Below are 27,218 nucleotides of genomic sequence, written 5' to 3'. Positions count from 1 at the left end.
TATCAGGCGGATAACGTCAGCCCAGACAAAACGTTTACCTCCAGCACCCTTACTAGTGACATGGCCACAAGAACAGACAGAGACAGAAAAATTTCCGACATCTCAGACTACTGGTCACCAAGTACTACCGAGCCTTCCAGCATTAATGTTAAAGGAAAAAGTAAATTGTGAACTAATGGTTTTGGTTCTTGGTGGTGGCACACAAGTCATTTTTTTTTTTTTTAAACTTTAAAATCATTACTATATATTAGGTCTAATATGATAATAAATACGAAATCTACATTAATCAAAATATCATTTTAAGCATCTTTTATGACCAGGCAATGCTGGGTGGCCTGCTAATATATAACTTTTCTACACATTCACCACCATTCTCAATACACTTTCGCCAAGAATTCAATGATACATTGTTGCTTCTGATGCACATTCATGACAGGAGTTGCTTTCTTAGTCTAACACTTAATGTCTGCAACAGAGATATGAAACTTTCAGCTTATGAATGCATAAGTTCAGTTATCATAACAATTTGCAATCCCCTCTGATCCATTCAGGTGGAGTAATAAAAGAAATAGGAGACATTACTTTTGAAACGCCCCTCGTATATTTCAAACAAGACTGATGCTAACTTTTCTTGCAGGGAGGAAAAACAGTAAGGGAAAGGGCGTTCATGTTTAGAATTGAACAATTACAGCATTTAGGGCCCGTGGTGCAGTGGATAGAGATGCAGAATATCTATGATTCCAGGTGAGCATTGTCTAGAGGTAGCGGTTTCGATCCCACCCAAAGCCGGTCAGAGGATTAGTTGATCAAAACCATGGTGAGATGACAACAGCTATTGAAGGCAGCAATTGCTGTGGATTTAGTTGGAGGATTCAACATTCCTATCCCGTTGCGGTTAATCTGACGAAGACCAGAGGAATAATTGGCCAAAACATTGAAAAACAATTACAGCCTCCTTTTGATTCTTACTAGACAACCATTTATTATATTTAATTTTAAAAAAATATATTTACTATTATATTCAGAGAGAAAAATAGAGAGAATGGAAAAATCCCTTTTTTCTTATTTAACGTTGAAACATTACCTATTGTAAACGTTTCATTGAACCCAAGTTGGTATTGTACACAAAGCTAAAGGGGTTTTGCGAGTTCACCCTTTAACAGTAACGGTGCATTTCTAAATATGCACCAAATTTTATGTTGTGACTTGAAGGTATAAACATTTGAATTTTTCCAGAGGTGTTTTTAAGTCTTCATTAGAAGATTATTGTTCTATCAAACCTTTTGTTTAAATTTGACTTTGCTTGTTTTATTTAAAAAAAAAAAAAAAAAAAGTAAATCGACAAGAGTTGTATTATTTCTAGTCGCCACTTGGAGAAAAAGAAAGAAAAAAAAAATCACTTGCAAATGCGACGGTTTGACTCGCAACATAAAGCCCTGAAATATCTACAAACTTTACCAACAGAAAATGGAAAACTTAAATTATTTAAAAACCATTTCTATGCATTCATAGTTAAAGAACATTTCATATGAAGTGTAAATATAATAATTATATTTTTAGAAATTTTTTCAACACAGAAGGCAACCATATACAAAAAGTAAGATTGGCACTGATTGGAAATTTAAAATTAGTTGCCAACTCTGAAAACAGATCAATTTTCACAAAACAAATTCATTTTGAAGCACTTTTGTGTAGTTTATCGCGTTTTTTTATGTTGCGTTCTAGAATCGATTTATGAGCTGAAAATGTTTACATAATTGGCTTTAGGAAAATTCAAATTATTCATTTAGAATTGATCTGATGCTAAAACTTTTCCATGTGAATAATTTAGATAGCCTTAAGAAGTATTAAGTAATATTCAATTTCTACATACAAAGGATACGGACGTGCATCAAACATTACATATTTTACAGATATCTTTACACAAATTATGTTGCATCTTTATGTATGTAAATGTTTGCCAAATATCTTTCAAGACAAAAAAAAACTTTTGGGTTAAGTAGACACAGGATTTGAGAAATTAATTTGGATCAAACTATAGATAATTAGTGTTAATTTTTTATAACATTTGTTGGAAATTTGAAAATCTTATCAAAAACAGAAAAAGCTGTTTTTTGCATTAGGCATTTTGAATAAGCATTCAAGATGTGTCATACACAAATCACACAATTATTGCCGAATACTTCCTTTACGTCTGGCTGCGAGTATAAAGTGTTGGCACTGTAAAATCCACATGATCAGGAAACGAGTTTTTCCTCGGTAATTTGTGTGGGTGAACAGACAAAAATAATGAGTCAACAAATGCAATGATCTCTTCAATCGAAAGCATTATCACAATTGTTGCTTCGTTCAAATTGATCATGTTTGTCTACTTAACCATGAGGTCATGTGTCTTCCTTTTCCTTGAATGTCAAAGCAGTAATGATAGTGTTATTAGTTTTACAAGCAATCAGGACAGTCGCTCTATGCTTACACAATATGCCTCGTATTTCCTCAGCTGCTTGCCATTCTGTTATTTCTAAAATTAAAGAGATAATTCAGGATCATGGCTGATGGCACTGGCCTTTGGTTCAGGAAAGAATACAAGGTAGCAAAACAGGCAACATCCTTTCGATAATAACTGTTGCAGTGAAAACTAAAAAAAAAAATCTACATTAAAAAGAAAAAAAAAATGAAAAATATTTTTTTAACATAAAGGAAAACGAACTTAATTTCACTAAAATCCTTCAAATTACATTAAATATATCACTTTATATCAATCCTGAAAATACTTTATTGGAATGAAACATGTTAGAGAATACTGTAAGACAATTTTTGTTCACTTTGAAATAAGCCGAGCATGCAGAATCCCTCCCCCACCCCTCCATAAATGAAAAAATTTAATTTCACCACAGCTTATGTTTGTGCAAAATTTAAAAAAAAAAAAAAAATAATCAAAGGCATGGTTGAGAAAAGTGCGAACAAACGGGAGTAAATTACTAGATGCAATCTTTCCTTTGTCGGGGGGGGGGGGGGACACCAATAACTAGGATTGCTCCTACTGATGTAAAATGAAAAAACATGAGCAAGGCAGTGATGAACACTGTATATTCCTTGGAAGATAAGCTTCCATCTAAAAGATAACTTTTTTTTTAGTGTTTCTCGCCTCTCTGTATTCAAAGATGGAGAATTGTTCCAGATTTGAAAGGAAACGTTAGAAAACTATGACCCACCACCACCCCATTCCCCAATATGGGTATACTAGTAACAGAGAACGTCCAGTGGGTGCATGATCAAAATGGTTGAAATAGAGAACAGTCTCTGAACTACAACTGTTTGTTCAAAGTCTGCTTTGACTAAATAGGGACATTCATATGTGGGGTGCTGTCAAAGTCATAAATCAGGTCATTATCTATTCACCAAACCCATGTAACAGCAGATCTGGCAGTATATAATAGCACAGCTATAACGGATAGAAATATTTTTTTTTTTTTTGGGGGGGGGGGGGGTATGACTTAAAAAACAAACAAAAAATCTGCCATTTTTAATCTAATATTGTCAAATGAAAGAATACTGCTTAAATACACCAAGTTTCTGTATTTTTGAGATGGGGATTGATTATTCATATTTAGATTCTCGGGACTATATTTAGGTGTATCTCGTCAAACTCTGGGATCTGCACAGAATTTCAAGCGTAACTCTTTATTTAATCCGTGAGGGTAGCATGCTGTTTCATCAGCCATGACTGAATAGAAGTCTTAAGTAATTCACAATTATATTTTGAGTATTGTCTGCACAGAATATTAAACTTTCAACCTCCAGAAGAGTGTAAATTAAGTTTTACCAAGTATTTCATCCACTATGCCACGGGTCCACAAGTTTCTATAGAAAAAATTATTACTGTATGTATTGGTTGTCTTATGTAGTATAGATTTCCTATCATTTATCTCTGTCCAGAGGCATCATCGGCAAATTACCACCGATTCTCATCTTTTACTTCACAATCAGCTGGAGTTTTCTATGTAAATATTTTTAACATTATTGCCAAGAAATACTGCCTTTCTTCTTTCCTAAGAACAAAATTTAATGTTAGTATTAATGTTTAGTGTTATATTGCCTTTATCGAACATACTTTATTTACCTTTTCCCTACGTGTGAGCCTATATTTCTTTCTATCAACTAGCATTTTTCCTTCCTAGCACTATTTTTTTTACACTCAAAATAGTTTTATTCTGCAATGTTATTAAGTTCACGATCGTCTTCATGCTTCAGTAAACTCATTTTTTCTGTCTTCATTTTGTATTTATGTGTTTTTAAAACTATGACTTTGTTCTTTTTCACCTTTTTGACCATCAATAAACCAATGTCGTGCTGAGTTAGGAATGCCGCAGGGAGTTTACCTGATCGTCCAATGTTGGTACATGCTTCCATAAAACACATCTTGGAGACAACAGTGCAGTACTCTTGCTGTATATTGGTGTGTGTGTATTATATACACATGACTAAATTTGTGTATCGTTTAGTGGTATAAAATGTTCATCTAATAAATGTGTGCATACAGAATGTATATACGTTTGTATATACGTCACATTAATCTATATAACGTGTGTATATACAAGTGTTCCTCTATGACCATTTAGCGTTGTGATCGTCTAATCTAATGTTTCTATTGTTCGTTAAATTGACGCATGTATAACATGACAGTGTTGATATATTAACAGATACAGTTTAACAACAGACATGTAACATTTACAACAGAAAGGGACAAATAACTGTCTCTGGGTTTTACATCGGCCAATGAAGAAACGTACCTGGTCCATCTTCAGTCTTTATTAGACGTATCTTCGGAAAGGCTACAAATGAAGATTTGTACAACTCAAAGTCTTGGTGGTATTTACAGCAGCTTTATTACAGATGTTTCCCCCATTGGGAAGTTGCAATGGTGGTCATAGACCATCACCATTTCTGATCCCCCTCTACTCAGACCATGATCTGAAGACTGTACCTCTCTCGACTCCAACTGCTCTCTCCGATTTCCGGCTAAGATGATACACTTCTTTCAAGCTCTCTCCTAAAACCCATGTCATTTTAAGTGATCTCGACATCATACTATGTCAGACTCTAGAGGTCAAACCTATTTTTAAATTATTGTTTGTGTTCTAATATTCTTTTCTATTAAAACATCATAACAAATAATTTTATCTGTAAATATTTATTTCGCTATGATAATTCTTTCTGACGTACTATTTTTTACCCATATTGATAACGATCATCATCGTCAACCAGCACATCTTTTGGTATTGCCCGGTCAATATCTAATACTTCTATGATATTTTGAGTAAGAAAATTATACTAAAATACAGGACATGTCCATGTACTCAAAGGACATACTCCTAAAAAGTAAAAGAATAATGGTTCCAAAACTTGAGAATTTACATTGTAAGTATTATATATATATATATATATATATATATATATACACACACACACACACTGCATATCAAATTATTAACAAGTTTACATTTTAAATATTTAAGGAACGAGTGAATAAAAATCCATGAAACTTTGTGAAAGTACTTACAATATTATTCAGCTACTTCAGTCAGAAAAGAAAAGTATTTAAAGCACTATTAGCGAAACTATGGAAGAAGATAGGAATATCTGATGATTTCAGTGTGTCAAGTTATTAACAAGGTTGAGAAAAAAAAACAATATATCAATAACTTGTTTATTGAAATAATTTTCAAACATTAAATGAACTAAGAGAAATGATTAGAACACAATAACTACATAGCAATTTCTCCGCTGACATAATTAGTAGGGGATATGCAATCCATTTTATGAAGGATTTGGAAAAGACGTTTGTCCACAAAATTAGTCAAATTTATGATTTCTTCAATAGTTATTCCTCGCGATACCTCTTGGAGAGCATCCCACAACTCATCTTTGCTCTTAAATTAGCGTCCACTTGCGTCGCTTTATGATACTCCAAAGGGTCTCAATTGGGTTCAAATCTGGTGAATTAGCAGGCCACTCCACCTTTCGTAGCCCAGAGAACCTCAGTTGTTGCAAATACTCTTTGCTTTTGTTTGCTGCATGCGAGGGAGCAGTATCCTGCATAAAAATAATGGTTCTTCTGAACGTCAACCGTTGCTTCTTCAGCCATCGTTCAAAGTGCTTCTTCAGAAAAGCTATCTAAGCATTTGACATCATTTTTATGCCTTCTGGGACTCTCCATGGGCCAACTAAAGTATCTCCGATAATCCCAGCCCAAATCATTATCCCATCACCACCTTGTTGGCACCTTAAACACTGATGACGATGTTGTCCATCTAGGACCTATCCCTTGTTCCAGCCATCTGGGCCATCAAGAGTGACATGCACTTCATTCGTAAACCAACTTTGGAAAAATCCATTTGCATGTTGTCCTCTGCCCCTTTTAAATCGGTTTTGTATGTGACGTTGCTTTAATAGAGGCGTTGGCACAGGCTTAACAGACTTTGACACTTCTTTCAGAAGGCGACATCGAGTACTTTTTGAGACATTCTTCAATCCGGCTTGGTAAAAGACTTCTCTACTTGTCTGCCCAGGGTTCTTAACAACTTCACGTTTAATTTGGAGTAGAAAACGACGTGAAACAATTCGAGATTTACCTTTATCAGCTTTCTTACATGTCTTTGTAGAGTCCTTGACAAAGTTCTTCAGTTTGATGGTACCTTCCTATCATTTTTGATATTTCGAGGGTAGTTTTACCTTTTGCTAGCTGTTCTGTAATAGTACTCATTTCAGAACTACTGAAACCACCTTTACAATCCATTTTATTGACGAAACAAACTGCCTTGTTAATAATTTGACACACCTCAAATACTGTGGATTCAGCAATTACGGTGTGAAGTTGTTTACATTGCATGGAAGAGTACGAAAATTTCACATTACACGCAGCTCAGCATTACCAACGTTTCCAAAGCTTTTGATACAAAACTACCAGTAAGTTTCTGAAACTGGTAAAAATTATCTTGTTAATTTGACACGCAGTATATATATATATATATATATATATATATATACACACACACACACTCCTATAATTTTTTGTGTATTGATATTCATTAAAAACCCTTTTTTTCTATTTATTTAAAAAGAAATACAACTTTTATATATGGATCATGGAACTGCATGTATCTGCAAAAGATCTAATTTGCATATTCTTTTAAACATTCATTTTAATTATTTCCTTATTAGTTTTTTTGTTTTCTTATGGGATGATCATCTTTAGTTAACTATCACATGTAATTATATTCATGCAGATAGTTTACATAATTTATACTTGCATAATATTTGTGTAAAAAGGTTATAGTAAACACAAAACTCCTTCCATATATATATTTATGTATGCATATATAAATTTGTTAAAAATATTTTATCTACCAAATTCTTGTCAGTTTTTAGTTTACAGACATGAAACTTAATATATAAGGTATTTAAACCCATGTGAAGCTTTATATTTGGGCTTAAGCCGGGGAAAATTGGTGCAAAAGTGTGAAAATTGAAAAAAATGGATTTAGTCAGATGAAGATCAAATGACGGCATTACGAATATGCATGCGTAACGTAGTAGCTTTGATCCATGTTTTAATTTTTAGCCTAGCAGCAAACATGTCTTCATAGCTCAGGTATTAATATCAAAGGAAAAAGTAAATCGTAAGCTAAACGTTTTGGTTTCAATTCTTGGTGGTGGCGCACAAATCATTTCTTTAAAACTTTAAATCATTACTATATATTGGGTGGAATATAATATAATAAATCTGCATAAATCAAAATATATTCTAAGTGTGTTTTATGACCGGGCAATGGCAGGCAATCTGCTAGTATATATGAAAACAAAAAATGTATTTCAGTTTCAATATGTCACAGACCTTCAAAGGAGAAAATATTACGTCCAGAAAGGCTTTCAACTCTATTACACATTTGATGAAAGCAAAAGAAGCAATGAACATGTCATGCTTGATAATTTTCATTATGGTGTCAGGGTTAGTAGGCCAACACAAACATCCATCCAGAAACACTTATGATATATAATATTATAATATATATACATGCAAGATGTAAACCAGAACTTTTTTTTCTCTTTTCAGAAACAAGGACTAGCAAAAAAGATTAATGAAAAATAGAGTGACAAAAGAAACCAGTGATCTTGCCATTATGCGAACTGTGAAATTCTGTATTTTCAGCTAAGCTGGATGACAATCCTACACGGTTTAAATAGACTAAAAATTTTGCATTGCATAAAATGAATACCATAAAAGAAAAACCAATGTTTGAAAAAAAAATTATATACACTCTTCAAAAGATTCCCTTGAAGAACTGTTGCACCTCCAACTCCTAAAAAAAAGCACTACTTAACTAAATTCTTCAAACCTTGTTCCACTCAGTTTTAAGAGTTTGAAATGATATTGGAACAAGTCTCATATTTCTTTTAGATTCTTTGGTTATATTTTAGATTTTTATAAGTTTTATATTGAGAAAATAGAGAATATATTATTGATTCTATACATGTATGAATACTTTGATTTTAAAAACACACACATACCAAATCAAACTTAAATTCCAACCCACATGACAGGAGTAAAAAGTTCCAAGAATAACTAAACAATGAAGAAATCATGGGAAATTCATCCATGTACAACAGGGAACGAGAAGGCTGAGCGTAACAGCAGGATGTATAACCAAACATTTAGAACTGTGCGACACGTATTAATTTGACGATAGTCGCAGTCTCATCAATATCAGGATCTTCAACTTTGTAGAGCGAAAACATGAAATGTTATGCCAAACACACATCAACAATAAATTCATGTTGAAACTGACCTTTAACTAAGCCGCGTGTTTTTAGTGGCATTTGCATTTAAAAATTGGTAGAATTTCATGGACAAATAATAAGTGAAATTTCCAATAACTACTAAACTTAGAAATGTAGAATTTAATGATATACCAGATTCATTTGATCTTCAGGAAATTTTGATATTTCTACATATCATGTGAACTGGATTAGGAAATCAAGATGTCCTCCATTTTAAAAGCATTTGTTTTCTTATTTATGAGAAAAGTGTGATGCAGTACTGAAGTTACCCTTTAAAGACCTTGAATGATTCGAATATTCATACTGATGATCACTTATGAAATTTTGATCTATAGCTGAAAGGAAAACAATCTTTGCAATGGAAGAAGACAAAATTTAATGACAAAGACAGAAGTAGGTCATGATCACAAAGAAAAACATAGGCGTTAATATATTGTTTCGTTTCTAATGGAGTCATGCATCACTAATTTGATCCCCACCCCCCAATCAGACAGCAAATGTCGATTCCTATTTTACCAAGCAAAAATATGCGAATATTCATCACAAATAAAAATATCCCATGATACAATGAGAATTGCAGATTCCAACATAACAATTCTCACTTGTAAATATATCTATAGACATACCCATGATCCATTTGGTCACAACTACCATTTGTTAGATTTAAAATCAATAATAAAAAAAAAGTGAAGCATGCATGGTCCCCCATGAATGCACAGTGAACGAGGCATAAAAAATTTGCTTCCTCCCTCCAATTAGCCCCAAAAGTCACCAAGAGACGTCAAATCCTGGGGAAAATGAACCAACGATGCAGTTTTAGGCCTTAACATGTGTAAATTTGAGTTCTGCACCATGCAAAAAAAGAAGTGACTAAGCCCCCCCCCCCATTTAGCCCCTAAAGTCTCCAAGGCCATAACATATTTAAATTGGAGTTCAGCACCATGCAAAACTGCTAAATAGACATACATAAAATTTTGGACAAATATGGTAAAATAGTCCCAAAAATGGAGTGTTTTATTAGCCCTAAAAGAGTCCCTGGAGCACATTCAAGAGTTATTGTGAAGTATAGACAAACAAAATTATGTAGAAATCAGTTAGTTACAACTTTTCAGAAAGTTTTATAAAAATCCAAGTCATCAATTTTTTTAATAAGCACCAAAGTATCAATTTTAGCTATTTTAACCTGAAAGCTTCCCCCCCGGGGGGGGGGGGGAGATAACTGGAGTTTTCACGGAAAATCTACTACTTTTTTTACTCATGTTTAATGTTTGTGCAAAATTCCAAAAAATTCCAAAGCGTAGTTACTGAGAAAAGTGCAGACAAACAAACGGACAAGGGTGAATTTACAAGTCCACACTCTTTTTGTTGGGAGGGGGGGGGACCAAAAACGAATAAATAAATATTAACTGATGTAATAATATTGTCAATAGAATGGACACTAAGTTTAAATTCATGTCCCTTAAGTGAATAGAATATTATTTCCTCGCAAATCACCTTTATCGAAAAGTTTGTTTTCCATAATGTAGAATAATTGAAATATCATTGGAAGTAAATATTTTGTAGTTTCATTATAACGTAATTTTTGTTTCTACTTTGTATTTGTAATTTTTTGTAAGACAAAATGATTTAAGAAAAAAACAAAACAAAAAAAGAAAAACATTTTTTTTTACTAAAGACATTTTTCTGGAGGGGAGTTTTGATGAAATTAAATTTTAGTGATAAAAAAAGTTAATTATTATCCTGAAATAAAAATAAAATCTACTTGTGAAAGGGTTTATTCATTAACTTTAAAATCTATGTTCTAATTTGAAAGAGCCAACCCTGTAACGCCCATTTTGTTCTGCCTTATCAGTGACAGAAGATTCAAACAAGGAAATAATTTACTTAAAAGTTATGTCTATTTATTTTGCTTTGTCTGGTAGCTCTTAACGTTTGTATGAACACACTTGTTCAGAAGACTTTATTTCCTCAAGTTGTATATTTTTTACAATTCCGAAAAATGACACCAAGTACTTAAAAAGAAACTAATGAATATTAAACTGAAGGGTTTTCAAAAGAAAAAATATTTCAGAAATACAATCTTAATATCTCCATATTTTGGTGTTCAATTCATAACACACAAATATGCAAGAAATTTTTTGTTCTCATCTTTTTTTTTTATATTGTATTAAATGGCAAAGTAGTAATTTATATAGTTGTATGAAACAGAATGATGTAAAACGCAATAATGATTTTATTTTAGCAGCCATTTCCAATATTTGAAAAAAAAAAAGAAAAAAAAAAAAAGAAAAAAAAAAGCGATTTCATTGGATAATTGTTTGAAAATTGTCAAACTCGAGAAATGAATGTTCCTATTTACTTGCCTCCCCACGAGGGCAGAGTTAGACAAATTCGGTTTTTAATGTAGGGAAAATCTAGCTCCCCACAAAGGGGCACTCTGGATAGGAACAAAAATAAAAATTGTCCCTGTCATGAAGGACTTCTTCAGTGATCGAGGACAGAAAAGGTCAAGTGCAGCATCAGAACAGATACTACACTTTGATCCTGTCCAGACGACCAAGAAGTTTGTTGTGTAAAAAGAATTTTAATATGTAATTGATCAAATTGATTGGACTTTTTTTTTTTTTTTTTTCAAAGAAAATTTTCAGCTAGTTAGAATTCTTTAGTCAGATGCAATCCTATCACTGCCTGATTCTCCAGGTTTTTTGCAGAAAAAAAAAAACGGTAAAATTTCAATCAGTTTAATAGATTACATGTTTATATATGTAATTTTATAATATTTAATATAAATACATCAAGTACAATCACAGATAAAATAAAAATCAATAAAAAAAAATTAGACTAAAAGTCAAAAAAGTATGCCTAATTTCAACCATAAATTATCCACAAGATTAACACAATTAGACACAAAATAGGAAAACTTTATCAAAGAACCTTTAGAGTGAACAAGGAGATAAACAAAGCGCTAGAATTAAACCAACATGTTAACATTTCTGAAACAACGCCTTAGTTTAATAGTAATTAAAAATAATAAATAATTGCCTACAATTTGAAAGATTTTTTTTGATTCAGCCATTATAAAGTTTACAGTATTTTATTTTCTATTTAGGAAATTTGGTATGCTAAAAAGGACACAATACAGTTATTAGATTTGAAACTTTAACATTAAAATAGAAGACGGAGAGAAAAACTCTTCAATAACCTTGAAACAATATTAGCACAAGAAAATTAGAGTTTTATAACAAAAGGTCTACATTCACGGTAGAGATGCATAAAAATGTTCTACAAAAATTTGGATAAAAATATTAATATGTGAGTTTAGGAATTTCTTGGTTTCCTCAATTCTCCTGGGCAACATCAGGACACTGGTTTCATTGGCTATAAAAAGACATTTTTTTAAAAAATTTTCTATTGATTCTTTGTTTCAATTTCGTCTTTCATTTGCTTTTTTTCAATCTTTGTTTTTATAATAACTTTACTTCAATTTTTAGTATCCCCCCCCCCCCCACCATTTCTTTATGCAACCATGAATGGGATTTTCATTTAGATTCATCTATTTTAAACATATCAGGATTTCAACTTTCATAATAAAAAAAATCCAACTTGTGGTGCACGTCTTGAGAGATATTAACAAAGTTAAGTAGAAGTACTGAAATAGATTGTGGCTAAATATATTTTCAATTTTTTTTTTCTTGTGTTCTCAACCTGGAAAATGCTGCGCAAATACAGTAATCAAAGCGAATGAGGAAGAATAAAACAGGTACTACTCACTGAGCAATATTTATGAAACCACAGGATGCTGTTGCATGAAGGGGAGTCCAACCTTCATTATCACAGACATCAACATCAGCATGATGTTGAACCAAGAATTCCACCATATCAAGATTGTCATCTATGCATCCCTGGAAAAAAAATTGATTTAAAGTTAAAAAAAATAATCATAATAAAATTAACAGATTATTTAAGCATTTTAAGATCCTAAAAATAAAAACTTATAATACAGTGGAGAAAAATAGATGAATAATAATTATTGTAAGAAAAACTGAATATTGAGCAGATAAAAAAATTTTAGATAATGAAATTTTTCATTTCATGTTTATTTAAAATATATTAATTCATCATTCTGCATATGAATACCAAAGCAGTATATATACATATGAAATATCTTAAATGTTAATATTAGTAATATCAAAAAGCATCATTCTAATGTTTTTATGAAATTAGTTAATACAAGCTAAAAAAAAAAAAAAAGAAAATTACAATGTATATATTATATTGGTATTATGAACATAATTCTTGAAAGTGGCCTTTGTAAAAAAGGAAATATGAACACAAATTAGAAATACTGTTTCATCAGTAAACAAAAACAAACTCAGAGTATATGGAATGCTACTAAAGAGTTCCAAGTTTTATAATAAAAAAAAAAAGAAAAAAAAAGAAGATTCACTGCCTCCATAGAATATGATATCATATAAATCACAATTTAATTATATTCAAAATAGCAGATGTGAATCATTCCACATAATTTCAGCAAGGGTCTGTCAGCTAATTTTCCACCCTTTCGATCTATGAATCAGACTATTCCATAAAAATTTCAGTTTAATTGCTTTCTTGAAAAAGATGAACAATTTTAGAAATTTTGAATGTTCTGATTGTTGAGCATCTTTAGTTCAGAGTCTTAATCATATTATGGTGTTGGCTTGTAACTTTTCAGAGTTCAACATCTAAATTTTCAGAAACATTAAAATCCTCTTTACTTGCCTCTACATTGAGATAGTGTGACACCATTAGTGGATTCTGTGGAATTTTTTTTTTTTTTTTTTTTAAACAGTTTTTCTACCCTTGAATGAAAATAATTGAGACAAACAGTGACAGAGCAACCAAGACCTTCACATAGCAAGAAAAAAGGCGAGAAAACTAGAGAAATAGACGCATATGATTACAAAAACATTGAGGAATCTCGGTAAGGAGTATGCGAGTCATTCTACTGGCAAAATAGTTCTTGCTCATGCTATAGGACAACCATGCCCAGACAAGTGTTTTTATAAGGTGACTCTGCTGATTATATAAAATATCTTTAAGTAATTCTGGACTATTGGCACTTATCACATGCAAAATGCATACATCCAAAAGTTAGTGCATCCGTTAGCAGTAAAACCGAGACGTAAACAAAGGATCCAGCTCAGTCTGAACAGTCAACTATCAGTACACCGTTTTACATGAGAATACCAGCTACCAAGTATGTAAGAAAGGATTTGTGTCTATTCTCAGCTTCACGCTTGACAGTAAACATAGCATTAAAGAAAACGTCTGCCAGAACCAGACAAATGCGGTAAGCATCGACCAACAGTCATGATTAGAGGTACAGCCACAGATAAGTTTGTTCACACATTAAAACTCTTCCGTTTCCAGCCATTATACAAGGGCAAAATCCCCACACAGGTTTTACCTTGACTCATCCCTTAGTGTCACCTCACCAAACTCCACAACATGTACCTGGAGCGGATGAACTTCGATCATTCAGGTGAACAGAAGATGAAGGAGCGCTATTACTGCAAGCTCACATGAATAAAAAAAATAAAAAATAAAAGGAAACAATAAAAAAAATATATATACAAAAGAGAAAGCCTCAAACCACATTATCTCCTCCTAACAAGCCTCCTTACAATCATAGTTGCTTACACTGCATGAGCTCTACTCAACCCCTTTATCCAGTAACAATGAAATAACAATGTCCCTAATCCACTTTGAGGAGTGTAAATATTTAGCAGATATAACCTCTACAAACTAACCCAATAACATTAACTAACCACGCGGGGTCGCAGAAATACCTGGATTAGAACCCAGGCGCGGAGCAAACCCTCTCAGTGGTGACGGACCCAGTAGATCTTTCCAGATCATCCGTCTAGGAGAAGGAAAACTCTGAAACTAAACCAAAGAGGAGGGAGGCCTCTTCAGTCTTGGATGACAACCTTCCTAGAGCTGGTGACTCAAACAAATTCACCGGTTTGCAAACCTAAAATGCTTAAGGAGTAGATAGGTCCTGCCTATCGCCCGGCTTCCATACTCCTTCTTTGCCTATTAGTCAGGCGCAGAGATACTATCACAGTGATTCGACAGAAACACCCAGTGGTAGATCTTGTTTCTTGTCTAGGGCAATGAACGCCGTTTCCCCACTCCCGACACACCCCACCCCTAAAGCTGGGCACTTGAGAATGCTTGAGTACCACATATGCCTGAGCAATTAGATTGGGTTAACCTTCCTCTGATGGGTTGAGGGTACCGGATTGACAGTTACTGGCTGCTGTTTCCGACTGGTAGTACAGGAGTCCTAACTCTTTGGTAGCGCTTAGAGCGGCTGCTCCATCAACAGTTGAATAATATCGGGATGTTTGCAGTGCCATGGCGCGCATGGAAAGGGACCCTGCACTCATCCCCGGTGGGCTTTCCTGAGGCCACAGTCCTAGTTGATGGAGGGTCAGCTAATGGTCTACTTGTGATGCATGTGTGATATTCTGCATAACCTCCTGTTCGGCTTCCCCTAACCCAACTGAAACTCGTTAAAAAACATGATGACAGTACAATCTAAAAATAAGCTTAAACGAGGCTTAGAGTCAAACAAATCCAACTTGCCTCCTCCCTTGAGGCTTGCATTCACAAATATCCGTGGGCTTAGAACTAATTTAGCTGATGTTGAAGCATTTCTCCTAACAAATACCCCGGATATCTTAGCACTAAGTGAGACTAACCTACACTCCTCCATCCCCTCTAACTACTTTAACATGCCTGGATATCTCCCACTCTGCCGTAAGGACTCTGACAGACATATGCACGGACTTGGAGTTTACATTCGTAATACCCTTCCCTTGACTAGAGAAACAAACCTAGAAACGGATGATCAAGCCTTTATGTGCTTTAGACTAATCATGCAACACAACATTAGCTACTTTTACTTTCTCTACCGCTCTCCCTCGACTCAAGACTGCACCATAATAAACAAAGTATCCGACAGCATAGACACAGCACTCTCCTTCGACACTAGCGCCCAAGTACATGTATTTGGCGACTTTAATGTCCATCACAAAAACTGGCTTGGATTCTCTACTTACACAGATGCAGCAGGCAGCGCAACTCATAGCTTCTCTGTATCTCACTCCCTATCGCAAATTGTTACTTTTCCAACCCGCTTCCCTGATCAGAAAGAACAACTATTAGATCTGTTTTTGACTACAGTTCCTGATGATTGTGTAACGAAAACCGACAGTCCACTTGGGAACGCTGATCATGCGGTGATAATGGTTGAAATCGCCCTAAACTCTAGACCCAAAACTGAAGAGCCAGTGCTCAAAACAACAAGATATTATAAAAAGGCTGACTGGGAAGCTATCAGAGATCTTATCAGAGACGCCCCATGGGGAAATATTTTTTCTCTTCCTGCTGAACAGTGTGCAACCGAGACCACTGAATGGTTCAAAACTGCAATCGAAGCGCATGTTCCCATGCGGAAATTCTATAGCAAGCCCCACTCTCCCCAATGGTTTACTTCGACTTGCGTAACTGCCATTGCTCAAAGGCAGCATGCATTCCGCAGGTTTAACCGACATAAATCCAGTTCAAACAGACAGAAGTACATAGAAGCTAGAAGTAACGTTATGAAAGAAATAGCGACAGCTAAGAGGGAATTTACGGAAATCACTAAAAAACGCATCGAAGCACAAAAACTAGGAACTTGTGACTTCTGGAAAATCTACAACAGTGTAGTAAATAATGGGCAATCAACAATTCCCCCACTAACCAACAATCACGAGATTCTTTGCTCAGCAACCGAGAAGGCTAACATGCTTGCCAGTCGGTTTGCCTCAAACTCCACACTGGACCCTCTAAACTACCCCCTACCTCAATTTCCTATGCGGACAGACGCCACGCTAGACGATCTGAAAATCACCCCTGCTCAGGTGCATGCTATCATAAAAAACCTTGACACTTCCAAAGCATGTGGACCCGACCATCCCAGCTGTGCTATTAAAAAAGTGCTCAGCCGAAGTAGCTCCAGTTCTCTCCAAACTCTACAACAAATGCCTTAATGAATCTTGCTTTCCGAGCTGTTGGAAAACTGCTTCTGTAGTACCAGTATTCAAGAATTCTGGCGAAAGAACTGACCCATTAAATTATCGCCCTATTAGCCTCCTCCCACTTTTTGCCAAAATATTTGAGACCTTAATTAACCATGCTCTAGTCCAGCACCTTACAGATGCTAAACTTCTGACCGACCATCAATATGGATTTAGACAAGCCCGTTCCACGGCAGACATCCTCACTGTAATCTCTGAACGCATATACCATTCACTGGACAAAGCGGGAGAGGGCAGAGCGGTAGCTCTAGATATATCTAAGGCTTTTGACAGGGTATGGCATGAGGGTCTCCTCAGGAAGATTAGATCTTACGGTATCACTGGTAGAATACTTAACATAATTAAACCCTTCTTAGATGAGAGAAAAATCCAGGTTGTCCTCGACGGTCGTACATCTAAACAATATGATATAAATGCGGGAGTGCCCCAGGGATCTATCTTTGGACCTCTGCTGTTCCTGATATTCATAAATGACCTCCCCGACAAAATTGCCTCTGAGATGGGTATATATGCTGATGACACCACACTCTATAGCAGGCACGACAGGAAAACAAATGAACATATATCTAAAGTAATGGCAGAAACACTAGAGGATGACCTCCAATCAGTAGTGGAATGGGGACAAAAATGGATGGTAACGTTCAATGCCACCAAGACAAAACTGGTTTCATTCAATAATTACAAGAAACCTTCTCTACCACCTATAGCAATGGCCAACGACTCTTTATCTGAGAGTACGTCTCTCAAGCTCCTTGGCCTAACGTTCACAGGAAACATGAGTTGGAACAATTACATCGAGGACATTGCCAGGGCCGTTGCAAGGAAGGTGGGCTCTCTCTACCGTGCTAGAAAACTTCTAACACCCGAAAGTATCCTGTACCTCTATAAGGTCACTATTCGCCCATGTATGGAGTATTGCTGTCATATTTGGGCCGGTGCATCGGCTATTAGTCTCTCGCTCCTTGACAGGGTTCAAAAGAGAGTCGCAAATCTGATAGGCCCTAAACTGGCATCTAAACTTCAGCCTCTGTCCCATCGTCGAAACGTTGCATCCCTCTGCCTGTTCTACAAGTATTATAATGGTAAATGCTCTGAAGAACTGCAAGCACTTGTGCCCCGACGACGTGAACACCCTCGACAGACCCGACAAGCTGCAAAATCCCACCCCCACACTGTAGAGATCCCTAGATGTAAAAGATCTTTCTACTCCAGTAGTTTCTTCCCCAGAACTGCTAGACTTTGGAATTCCATTCCAGGTCACTGCTTCCCCAACTGTACTGACATGCATAAGTTCAAGTGCAACGTGAACCAACATCTCGCTGCCCTAATCCCCACATAGTACCCCAGTAGATGTTTCCCCTGATAGTAGCCCCCTACACCAAAGTGGCAAGGTGCCTTGTTTGGGGTGAAAATGTAATAAAAAAAAAAAAAAAAAAAAAGAAGTGTTGAACAGATCCTACAACATCAGTTTTCAGCCCCCCCCCCCAAAAAAAAAACAAAAAAAAGAAAAACAGACATCTGTTCAACCTGCGATGGGTTGAACATTGCTATAAGGGCAGCTAAAGAGGCCAATGATGACTGGATGTAGCAGGAAAAAGAACTTCTAAGCTGCAGAAGGACAGAGAACAATGAAAGAATTCAGCAAGAATGCAAATGACAGTGCGTGTTTCTGCAGCAAACGCTTCCTGTACGAAAACTTTCAACGAATGGAGCATATTATAAGCAAAAACGTTGGATGTACAACCAGTGTTTTCATGACCTAAAAGCAAATAAATCCAGATTCTATGTTTGGGATGAAGTGGCAGGGAGTCAGCTGACATTGCATACTCGTCAACCATCCACTTTCTCAGACAACCTGCAAAGTCCGAGTTTGAGAGACTAGTAGTGTTTAATGATAACTGTGGGGGTGGGGGTGGGTGGGGGGTCAGAATAAAAATATAACAATTTTAACCTACCTCTGAAATTCATAGTGCTCATTTCACAGAAATAGAACACTTTTATCTCATGCCCGGCCATAGCTACATGGCTTGTGATCGTTCTTTTATAAACATTGAAATGTGTACAGTTTCAGTGACTATTGTACTATTATCAGGAATGTCGTGCATAAAAGCAATGATGTTGAAATGAAAAGCGAAGATTTTCTTGATTTTGATGAACTTTATTAGTACACCACCCACCGGAAACCTAGTGAACCTTTGAAGTTTAAGGATTGCAGAAAGCTTGTTTTCTGCCTTAATTTTCGAAAAGGTTACCTATGTGCAATGAACTAGAGTGCCTATCTTGGCAATGTCAAGTTAATGCCTGGGAGGGCTGCCTACAGGCCTTCTAAATTTAACCCGAGTAATGTGCAACTGACCCCAAAATACCCGCAGCCCTTGTTACTAAAACGTGAGAAAATTGAGGATGTACGGAATCTGTTGTCGTACATTCCTTTGGTATAACACTGAATGTGAGCACAATGTTTACTACAGTGCGGTTCGTTGTTGTCATGGAAAAGGAGAAAAATGCTGTTAACGCTTTTGTCTTCCATAATGCCTTGTTTTTCTTACACAAAAGTATGCTAACAAAGAAGCTGATGGTTTAAGCTACACAATAAAGAAAACCTCACATATTTTTTCACAGTTCAGATTCTATGGCATTTTGAAAGTCGGTAAAATTTAACAGTGTTTTTCTCCATTTTTTTGTTTGTGGTGCTTCCGGAGTTATGACATTCGGCGCTTCAAATCAAAATTATTTCAAATCTATAACCCCCCACCCCCTTCAGAACAACCTCTTCATCTAGAAAAAAACATTTTGAAACTTCAATATTTAAAGACAAAGATCGGAGTAAAAAAATAAATAAAATTCATTATTCTGTGTTGAGTAAATTATTGTGTACTGAAGTTGACATTTTTGATAAAAATACATTAATTTTTTTATGCATTTAATAATTTTATAAATTTGTCGTTTCAATGCAAACAAAAAACAGCAGAAAAGTCATTGTATTTTCACTAAGAAATATCTTAAAACACATTGTAGTCACATGTTTAGTACGATACACAGTATCTTAATATTGTCTTGCTTAATGTTATTTTTAATTCCAGATAAAATTAAAAATGGATGAGGATAGTTGTTCAATTGGAAAGATTTTTCAATCAAGTTAAAGTTTTCAAAGATGTTTCTATGCAAAAAATCGAACTTAAAAATTTAGAGCAAATCTGCAAAACATTTGTGATGCTGTTGTTGCTATTTGCAACCACAAAATGAATTTGCGTAAAACCAAATTTAGTCAGAAAGCTTTCACTTTCTACCTCTTCACATCAAAGAATATTAATGCGGTTAATCCAAGAAAAAAAAAAAATCATAATTTCACGAAAACTTTATGTATGGACCCATTGGGTTAAAGATTGTACACCAAAATTGATGCAAATTCATCCAGTTCGTTTTCATAAGAGCGAATCATCCCATGCAAATTGTGGAAGCCATTCTTAACATGGAAGAGGGAATGCTTTAACTCCTTACTTGAATTACAGATCGAGTTATATCCCTTAAAATCCAAAAATTGCTGACAACAAATTTCACTGATCAATTTTATTTTTTTAAACAAAAATATGAAATAAATTTGTATAATTTTTGGCAATAATATATATTTTTCAACCTAACATGCAAGTATATATAATAAACCAAACGGCACAAAGTTTTTCTTTTACAAACAATTTTAAATATTTGAGTAAAACTGTCAAATCATCAAAAATACTTGTGACAGAAACAAGAGAGTACTAATGCTTACTCTAGTACAAGATGATTGAACTATAAAAAAAACTGATGACTATTTTACTGTTGTAAAGTATACGGTTAGGTGTTTACAAGATAAAACAAGAGGGAATTTTATCCACTGCAGAAATATATTCAAGAGCTTGTATCAGCAAGGCGACTATTCAGTTGATAGACATTAAATAATGGAAAGAAGTATATATGCGTGTATATAAACAGATCAGTACGGTAGAACCCTGAAATACGGTGGCATAGGATAGTTTTCAGACCTCTGGTTACGGTATTTGTCTCGCCTTACGGTGTTATTTGATTATATACATGTGTATTATATACTGTACTGTATTTTGTTACTAATTTTTAATGCCGTATCCCGAGGTTCTACTGTATTGTGTACGGGTTTCTACACATTTCGTTCAAATTCAGCAGTTTAGAATTAAAAAAAAACAAAAAAAAAACAACGCACACATGATTGGAAGTGGCAATTAGATAAAACATGTTAATCATTTCATACGCAAACTTTGCTTAAAAAAATTTCTATTACGTTTCCAAATTTTTGATTGTTAACTCGTATTTGGATTCTTCAGACTACTATTCTCATCTCGAGTTATCCTCACGTTTCAATCGAGGTAACTTCTGACCTTCTTCAGATGTATCCTGTCTAACTTGGGAATCTGCATGGAATTACAAATGCAACCTTTTATTTAATCCACAGAGATAGTACGTTCTTGTTCCATCAGCCATGACTGGGTAGAAATCCTAAGTAATTCGTAATTTGCTCCATTTGCTCGCACCAAGGATTGAACCTTCAACCTCCAGAAGAAGGTAACATTTACAACTGAATCCTTGTAGACATTGAATTCGGAATTCTGTGCATGATACACCTGAAGAAGGTTGAAGATTACGTTGATTGAAATATTGTGAAAATAACACTCAAGAACAGTAGTCCGAAGTATCCACAAAATAAAATTTCTCTTTATAAACTAAATAAAATAACTATATAATATAAACTAAAGGAGGGGGGACAAAGAGAGGGAGAGAGAGAGAGGGAGGGAGAGAGAGAGAGGGAGGGAGGGAGAGAGAGAGGGAGAGAGAGGGAGGGAGGGAGAGAGAGAGGGAGAGAGAGGGAGAGAGAAGGAGGGACGAAGAGAGGGAGAGAGAAGGAGGGACGAAGAGAGGGAGAGAGAAGGAGGGACGAAGAGAGGGAGAGAGAAGGAGGGACGAAGAGAGGGAGAGAGAAGGAGGGACGAAGAGAGGGAGAGAGAAGGAGGGACGAAGAGAGGGAGAGAGAGGAGGAGGGAGGGAGAGAGAGGAGGGGGGAGGGAGAGAGAGGAGGGGGGGGACGAAGAGAGGGACAGAGAGGAGGGGGGGGACGAAGAGAGGGAGAGGAGGGGGGGGGACGAAGAGAGGGAGAGGAGGGGGGGACGAAGAGAGGGACAGAGAGGAGGGGGGGGACGAAGAGAGGGAGAGGAGGGGGGGACGAAGAGAGGGACAGAGAGGAGGGGGGGGGACGAAGAGAGGGACAGAGAGGAGGGGGGGACGAAGAGAGGGAGAGGAGGGGGGGGACGAAGAGGGAGAGGAGGGGGGGACGAAGAGAGGGAGAGGAGGGGGGGACGAAGAGAGGGAGAGGAGGGGGGGACGAAGAGAGGGAGAGGAGGGGGGGACGAAGAGAGAGAGAGGAGGGGGGGACGAAGAGAGGGAGAGGAGGGGGGGACGAAGAGAGGGAGAGGAGGGGGGACGAAGAGAGGGAGAGGAGGGGGGACGAAGAGAGGGAGAGGAGGGGGGGACGAAGAGAGGGAGAGGAGGGGGGGGGACGAAGAGAGGGAGAGGAGGGGGGGACGAAGAGAGGGAGAGGAGGGGGGGACGAAGAGAGGGAGAGGAGGGGGGGACGAAGAGAGGGAGAGGAGGGGGGGGGACGAAGAGAGGGAGAGGAGACGAAGAGAGGGAGAGGAGGGGGGGACGAAGAGAGGGAGAGGAGACGAAGAGAGGGAGAGGAGGGGGGGATGAAGAAAGGGAGAGAGAGAGGAGGGGGGGACGAAGAGAGGGAGAGAGAGAGAGAGGAATGGGACGAAGAGAGGGAGAGAGAGAGAGGAATGGGACGAAGAGAGGGAGAGAGAGAGAGGAATGGGACGAAGAGAGGGAGAGAGAGAGAGGAATGGGACGAAGAGAGGGAGAGAGAGAGAGGAATGGGACGAAGAGAGGGAGAGAGAGAGAGGAATGGGACGAAGAGAGGGAGAGAGAGAGAGGAATGGGACGAAGAGAGGGAGAGAGAGAGAGGAATGGGACGAAGAGAGGGAGAGAGAGAGGAATGGGACGAAGAGAGGGAGGGAGAGAGGAATGGGACGAAGAGAGGGAGAGAGAGAGAGGAATGGGACGAAGAGAGGGAGAGAGAGAGAGGAATGGGACGAAGAGAGGGAGAGAGAGAGAGGAATGGGACGAAGAGAGGGAGAGAGAGAGAGGAATGGGACGAAGAGAGGGAGAGAGAGAGAGGAATGGGACGAAGAGAGGGAGAGAGAGAGAGAGGAATGGGACGAAGAGAGGGAGAGAGAGAGAGGATGGGGACGAAGAGAGGGAGAGAGAGAGAGGATGGGGACGAAGAGAGGGAGAGAGAGAGAGAGGATGGGGACGAAGATAGGGAGAGAGAGAGGATGGGGACGAAGATAGGGAGAGAGAGAGGATGGGGACGAAAGATTACGGGGAAAGCGAGGAGGAATATATTCATTTGTAAAATCAGAATTAAGTACAAATTTTCATTAAAGCATTAGCATTATCTCACAATGAGCACACACACACACACACACACACACACACACACACACACACACACACAAAAAAAAAGAAAATAAATAAAATAGAAAAAAAAAAAATCATCTGATGCATTTTTAAAGCAAGTCTAGCAACTAAACTGACAACAGAAAAGTAAAGTAATTCAGCTTGTATTGTTATGAAAGTTGACTTCCCCTTCCAAACAGTAAAATCACATTCATTATCGTTCCACTAAAATTTTTAACACTCCCTTTGTATCGCTAAGGTGAAATTAAATTATTTATTCATTTTTTTTTTTTTTTTTTTTTGTAATTTTATTATCTTTAAAGTATTTTGCATATCTTAATACAAGAAATACTGTTAAAAACATTTTTTGGTGGCAAGAGGAAATTGTTCGCTTTTTCTATTTCTCACAGAATAAATTGTTTTAGTTTATGAACATATTAAATTTATCAACTCAAGTTTGTCTAGTGCATTTACGATAGACCAAGTTTATCCTTATTTTTATCATTTTTTATAATTAAGTATAACAGTGTTTCAAAAATATTTTCTTTTTGATACATTCAAGTAAAATACACCATCAAACAAGTGAAAAATTTAATACATCTAATGTATAAAGTTATCAATGTGTCAGATGTATTGTCATTTAGGTCCAACATATAAAATCTGACGATGTTTGATTCTAACTATCCAATCACTTATTCGTCTATTGGCTAGTAAAAATTGAAATAACAATCGATTTCATTAATAGCATGATCGGCATTTCCTTCAATGGCATACAAATGAAGGTACATACTGGTAACTTCAATTTGTTACAAACTTTTTTTTTTTTTTTTTTTTTCGCGAGGTAGGTATTTCTCGTTCTACTACGGCCATTTCCTCACATTTATCTAGTCTCGATCTTCATGACTATTTTTGAGAGAGAGAGAGAGGGGGGAGGGGGCGTATGAGACGTGTTTAGATTTAAAAACTCATTTCTTACCTTATCGAAAAGGTGTGTGAGACTATTTCATGAGATACGCGTGTTTAGTTCCGATTTATACAAAAATAAATAAAAATCAAATTATGTTATCGTTCTGATCATTTGCTGCATGAAAATAGTTTTTTTTAACCTCTTATTTCAATCACGTTCATTTTAAATACCCATTACGAAACTTAATGTTTCTTATTATCTGTTGTTGCACTTAAAAGTTCCTATTTACAATGCCTCCCCACGGGACAGAGTTAGACACCAGGGTCGTTTTTTAATGTGGAGAAAAGGAACAAAAATAAAAATTGTCTCAGTCGTGAAGGATTTCTCCTCCACTGACAGAACAAGAAATTGAAGTGCAGCATCTGAAGAACAGATACTACACTGTAATCTTGTCCCGAAGGCCAAGGAGTACTTTTTTTTTCTAAGTAATTCCTATGATAGCTTATTTAAACTGCAGATTTTTCACGTTACAGAAGTTGGATAGTTGTTTTCGATTAGTAGTTTACATTACATATGATTGAATTTGTTTGAAAATATCTTTTTTTTTTTTTTTTTTTTTTTTTTAGGGGAGGAGATTCATTCATACATGCATTTATGGAATACCTGTCCCAGGAGAGGTAAAATGGATCCACCAAACAGAAAAGGTTTTCCACTACTTTCATGTTTATTATCAACTAGCAGTTGAGCCCGGCGTTACTGCTCATAACTTTATGCGCATATGTATACATTAAAAAGTGTGCATATGTACAGTAATTCTTTTCTATATAGTAGGCTTCCTTAACTACTATAGAGAAAAGTTAGAAAAGACTGCAGAGGTAACGTTTTTTTTAAAACTTTGACCTCAATTTTGACCCCTTAATATTTGTTTTGGGTTCAATTTAAATTAAAATGTTTGATCCATGTCCAGGTAACCTTCATCTAAAATGTCAAGTGTTTAGACCCAAAATTGGGGGAGGAGTTTGGTAGAGTTTGCAAAGGACAACTATTTCAACCATGACCTTTTGGCAGCGAAACTTTCGCCCAAAAACTGATTAAAAAACTTGCTGCATGTCTGAGTACCCTTTATGTAAAATTTCAAATGTTTAGACCCAAAATTGGCTTATTAGTTTGCTCTGCAAATGTTAAATCTTTTGAATTTTGATCCCTTGGCAGCCAAATTTTCGGCCAAAAACAAATGAAAAAGCTTGCCCTGTGTCTGAATACGCTTTATGTAAAATTTATGTAATTTGGTAGAGACCGCAGAGGTCAATTTTTGTTTTAACTTGCTCCCAATTTTGACCCCTTAGCATTTGTTTTGAGCTCAAATTAAATTATAGAGTTTGATCCATGTCCAAAAAACCTATATCCAAAATTTCAAGTGTGTAGACCCAAAATTGGGAGGAGTTTTGGTAGAGTTCTCAAAGGTCAAATCGAACTTTGACCCCATAACAGTCAAATTTCTGTCCAAAAACCGATTAAAACGATTTTCCCAAATCTCAATACCCTTTATGTCAAATCTCGAGTCTGGACAGATAATTGATAGTAATTGTGTAGGGAAATGTACACACACAGACATTTTCACTTTTATAGATATACTAGCATGGGTGCCCGGCGTTACCCAGCTGTTTGGAGGTGTATGCTGAGCAAAAAAAAAAAAAAAAAAAAGCGGTCAAATTTTTTAACTTTGAAACCTATTATGATCCCCTAACATTTATTGTTTTGTGCTCAAATCAAGTTATTAAGTTAGATCCATGTCCAAGGAATCTATATCTAAAATTTCAAGTGTTTAGACCCAAAATTATCGGAGGAGTTTGGTAGAGTTCTCACAGGTCAAATCGTTGAACTTTGACCCCTTAATAGACAAATTTCTGGCCGAAAACCGATCACAGATTTTCCCAAATCTCAGTACCTTGTATATCAAATTTCAAGTCTGTAAGACTAAAAATTGACTGAGTTATTGCATAGAGAAATATACAGACACGTTCACACACACACATATAAGTGAACTTTTAAAAAATTGGCTAAAAACATTAATTCCTTCATCCTCAACTGGACTCGAAAGTCAATTGACTAGCCTTAATTTAAACCTTCACCACTTCTGCTTTGGAGATGGACACAACGGTAAAGACGTCACATATTTTTTTTTTACATTTGTTTTCCACTTTCGTGGTATGGGTTCGAGCCTGTCTGCCTGCTACCACTTTTTCTTTTTTTTTGCTCAACACACATCTCCAAACACGCGGCAACGTCGGGCACCCCGGCTAGTTTATATATATATAATAAAAGAAAGAGACAGTGTTACAAGAGACGTATGTTTGTATGTGTAGATTTCAATGCACATGCACACAAAACAAAATGTCTTACTGAATAATATAGTTTTTTCATTCTAATTTGTTTTTCAAGATAAAAATACTTGACTTCCGCATTTTATTCACGTGCATGTTAAATGTACATTAAAAAACAGTAAATCTAATGCGTTTTTACACATATTTGTTGTCGGTAGATAGTAAAAACCAAAAACAAAACAAAAATAAACCATTTTTTTTCTTCTTGGAAATTGAGATTGCAATCACGTAGATTTTAACTGCCTAATTCCTACCATTTTATTTTTTTAAATAAAATTTTCTTTTTATTAAATTCAAACAAATCTGCACGCACATCACATGTAAGAGTTTTTTTTTTCTTAGCTTTTTTTTTCTACATGAAAATAATTCCTTATTTTAGGTTTCCTATTTCACTCACCCGGAGTCTTTTTCCACTGATAAAAAAAAAAAAAAAAA

General features: G+C 36.0%; 1 protein-coding gene across 25 annotated transcripts in view; it reads right to left on the bottom strand.

Annotated features, from left to right (window-relative positions):
- Positions 1–27,218, bottom strand: part of LOC145285804 (protein phosphatase 1 regulatory subunit 12B-like) — a 359,611-nt gene that overhangs the window by 218,350 nt on the left and 114,043 nt on the right. For all 25 annotated transcript variants that reach the window (XM_080134189.1, XM_080134193.1, XM_080134191.1 and 22 more), the window contains exon 2: positions 12,610–12,740. In XM_080134189.1, coding sequence (XP_079990315.1) covers positions 12,610–12,740 — 131 coding nt within the window. The remainder of the gene's footprint in view (positions 1–12,609; positions 12,741–27,218) is intronic.

The sequence above is a fragment of the Euprymna scolopes genome, chromosome 10 (genome assembly GCF_053919585.1).
Source record: "Euprymna scolopes isolate OS-2025 chromosome 10, ASM5391958v1, whole genome shotgun sequence".
NCBI lineage: Eukaryota > Metazoa > Mollusca > Cephalopoda > Sepiida > Sepiolidae > Euprymna > Euprymna scolopes.
This window is presented reverse-complemented; position numbering and strand designations above follow the sequence as displayed.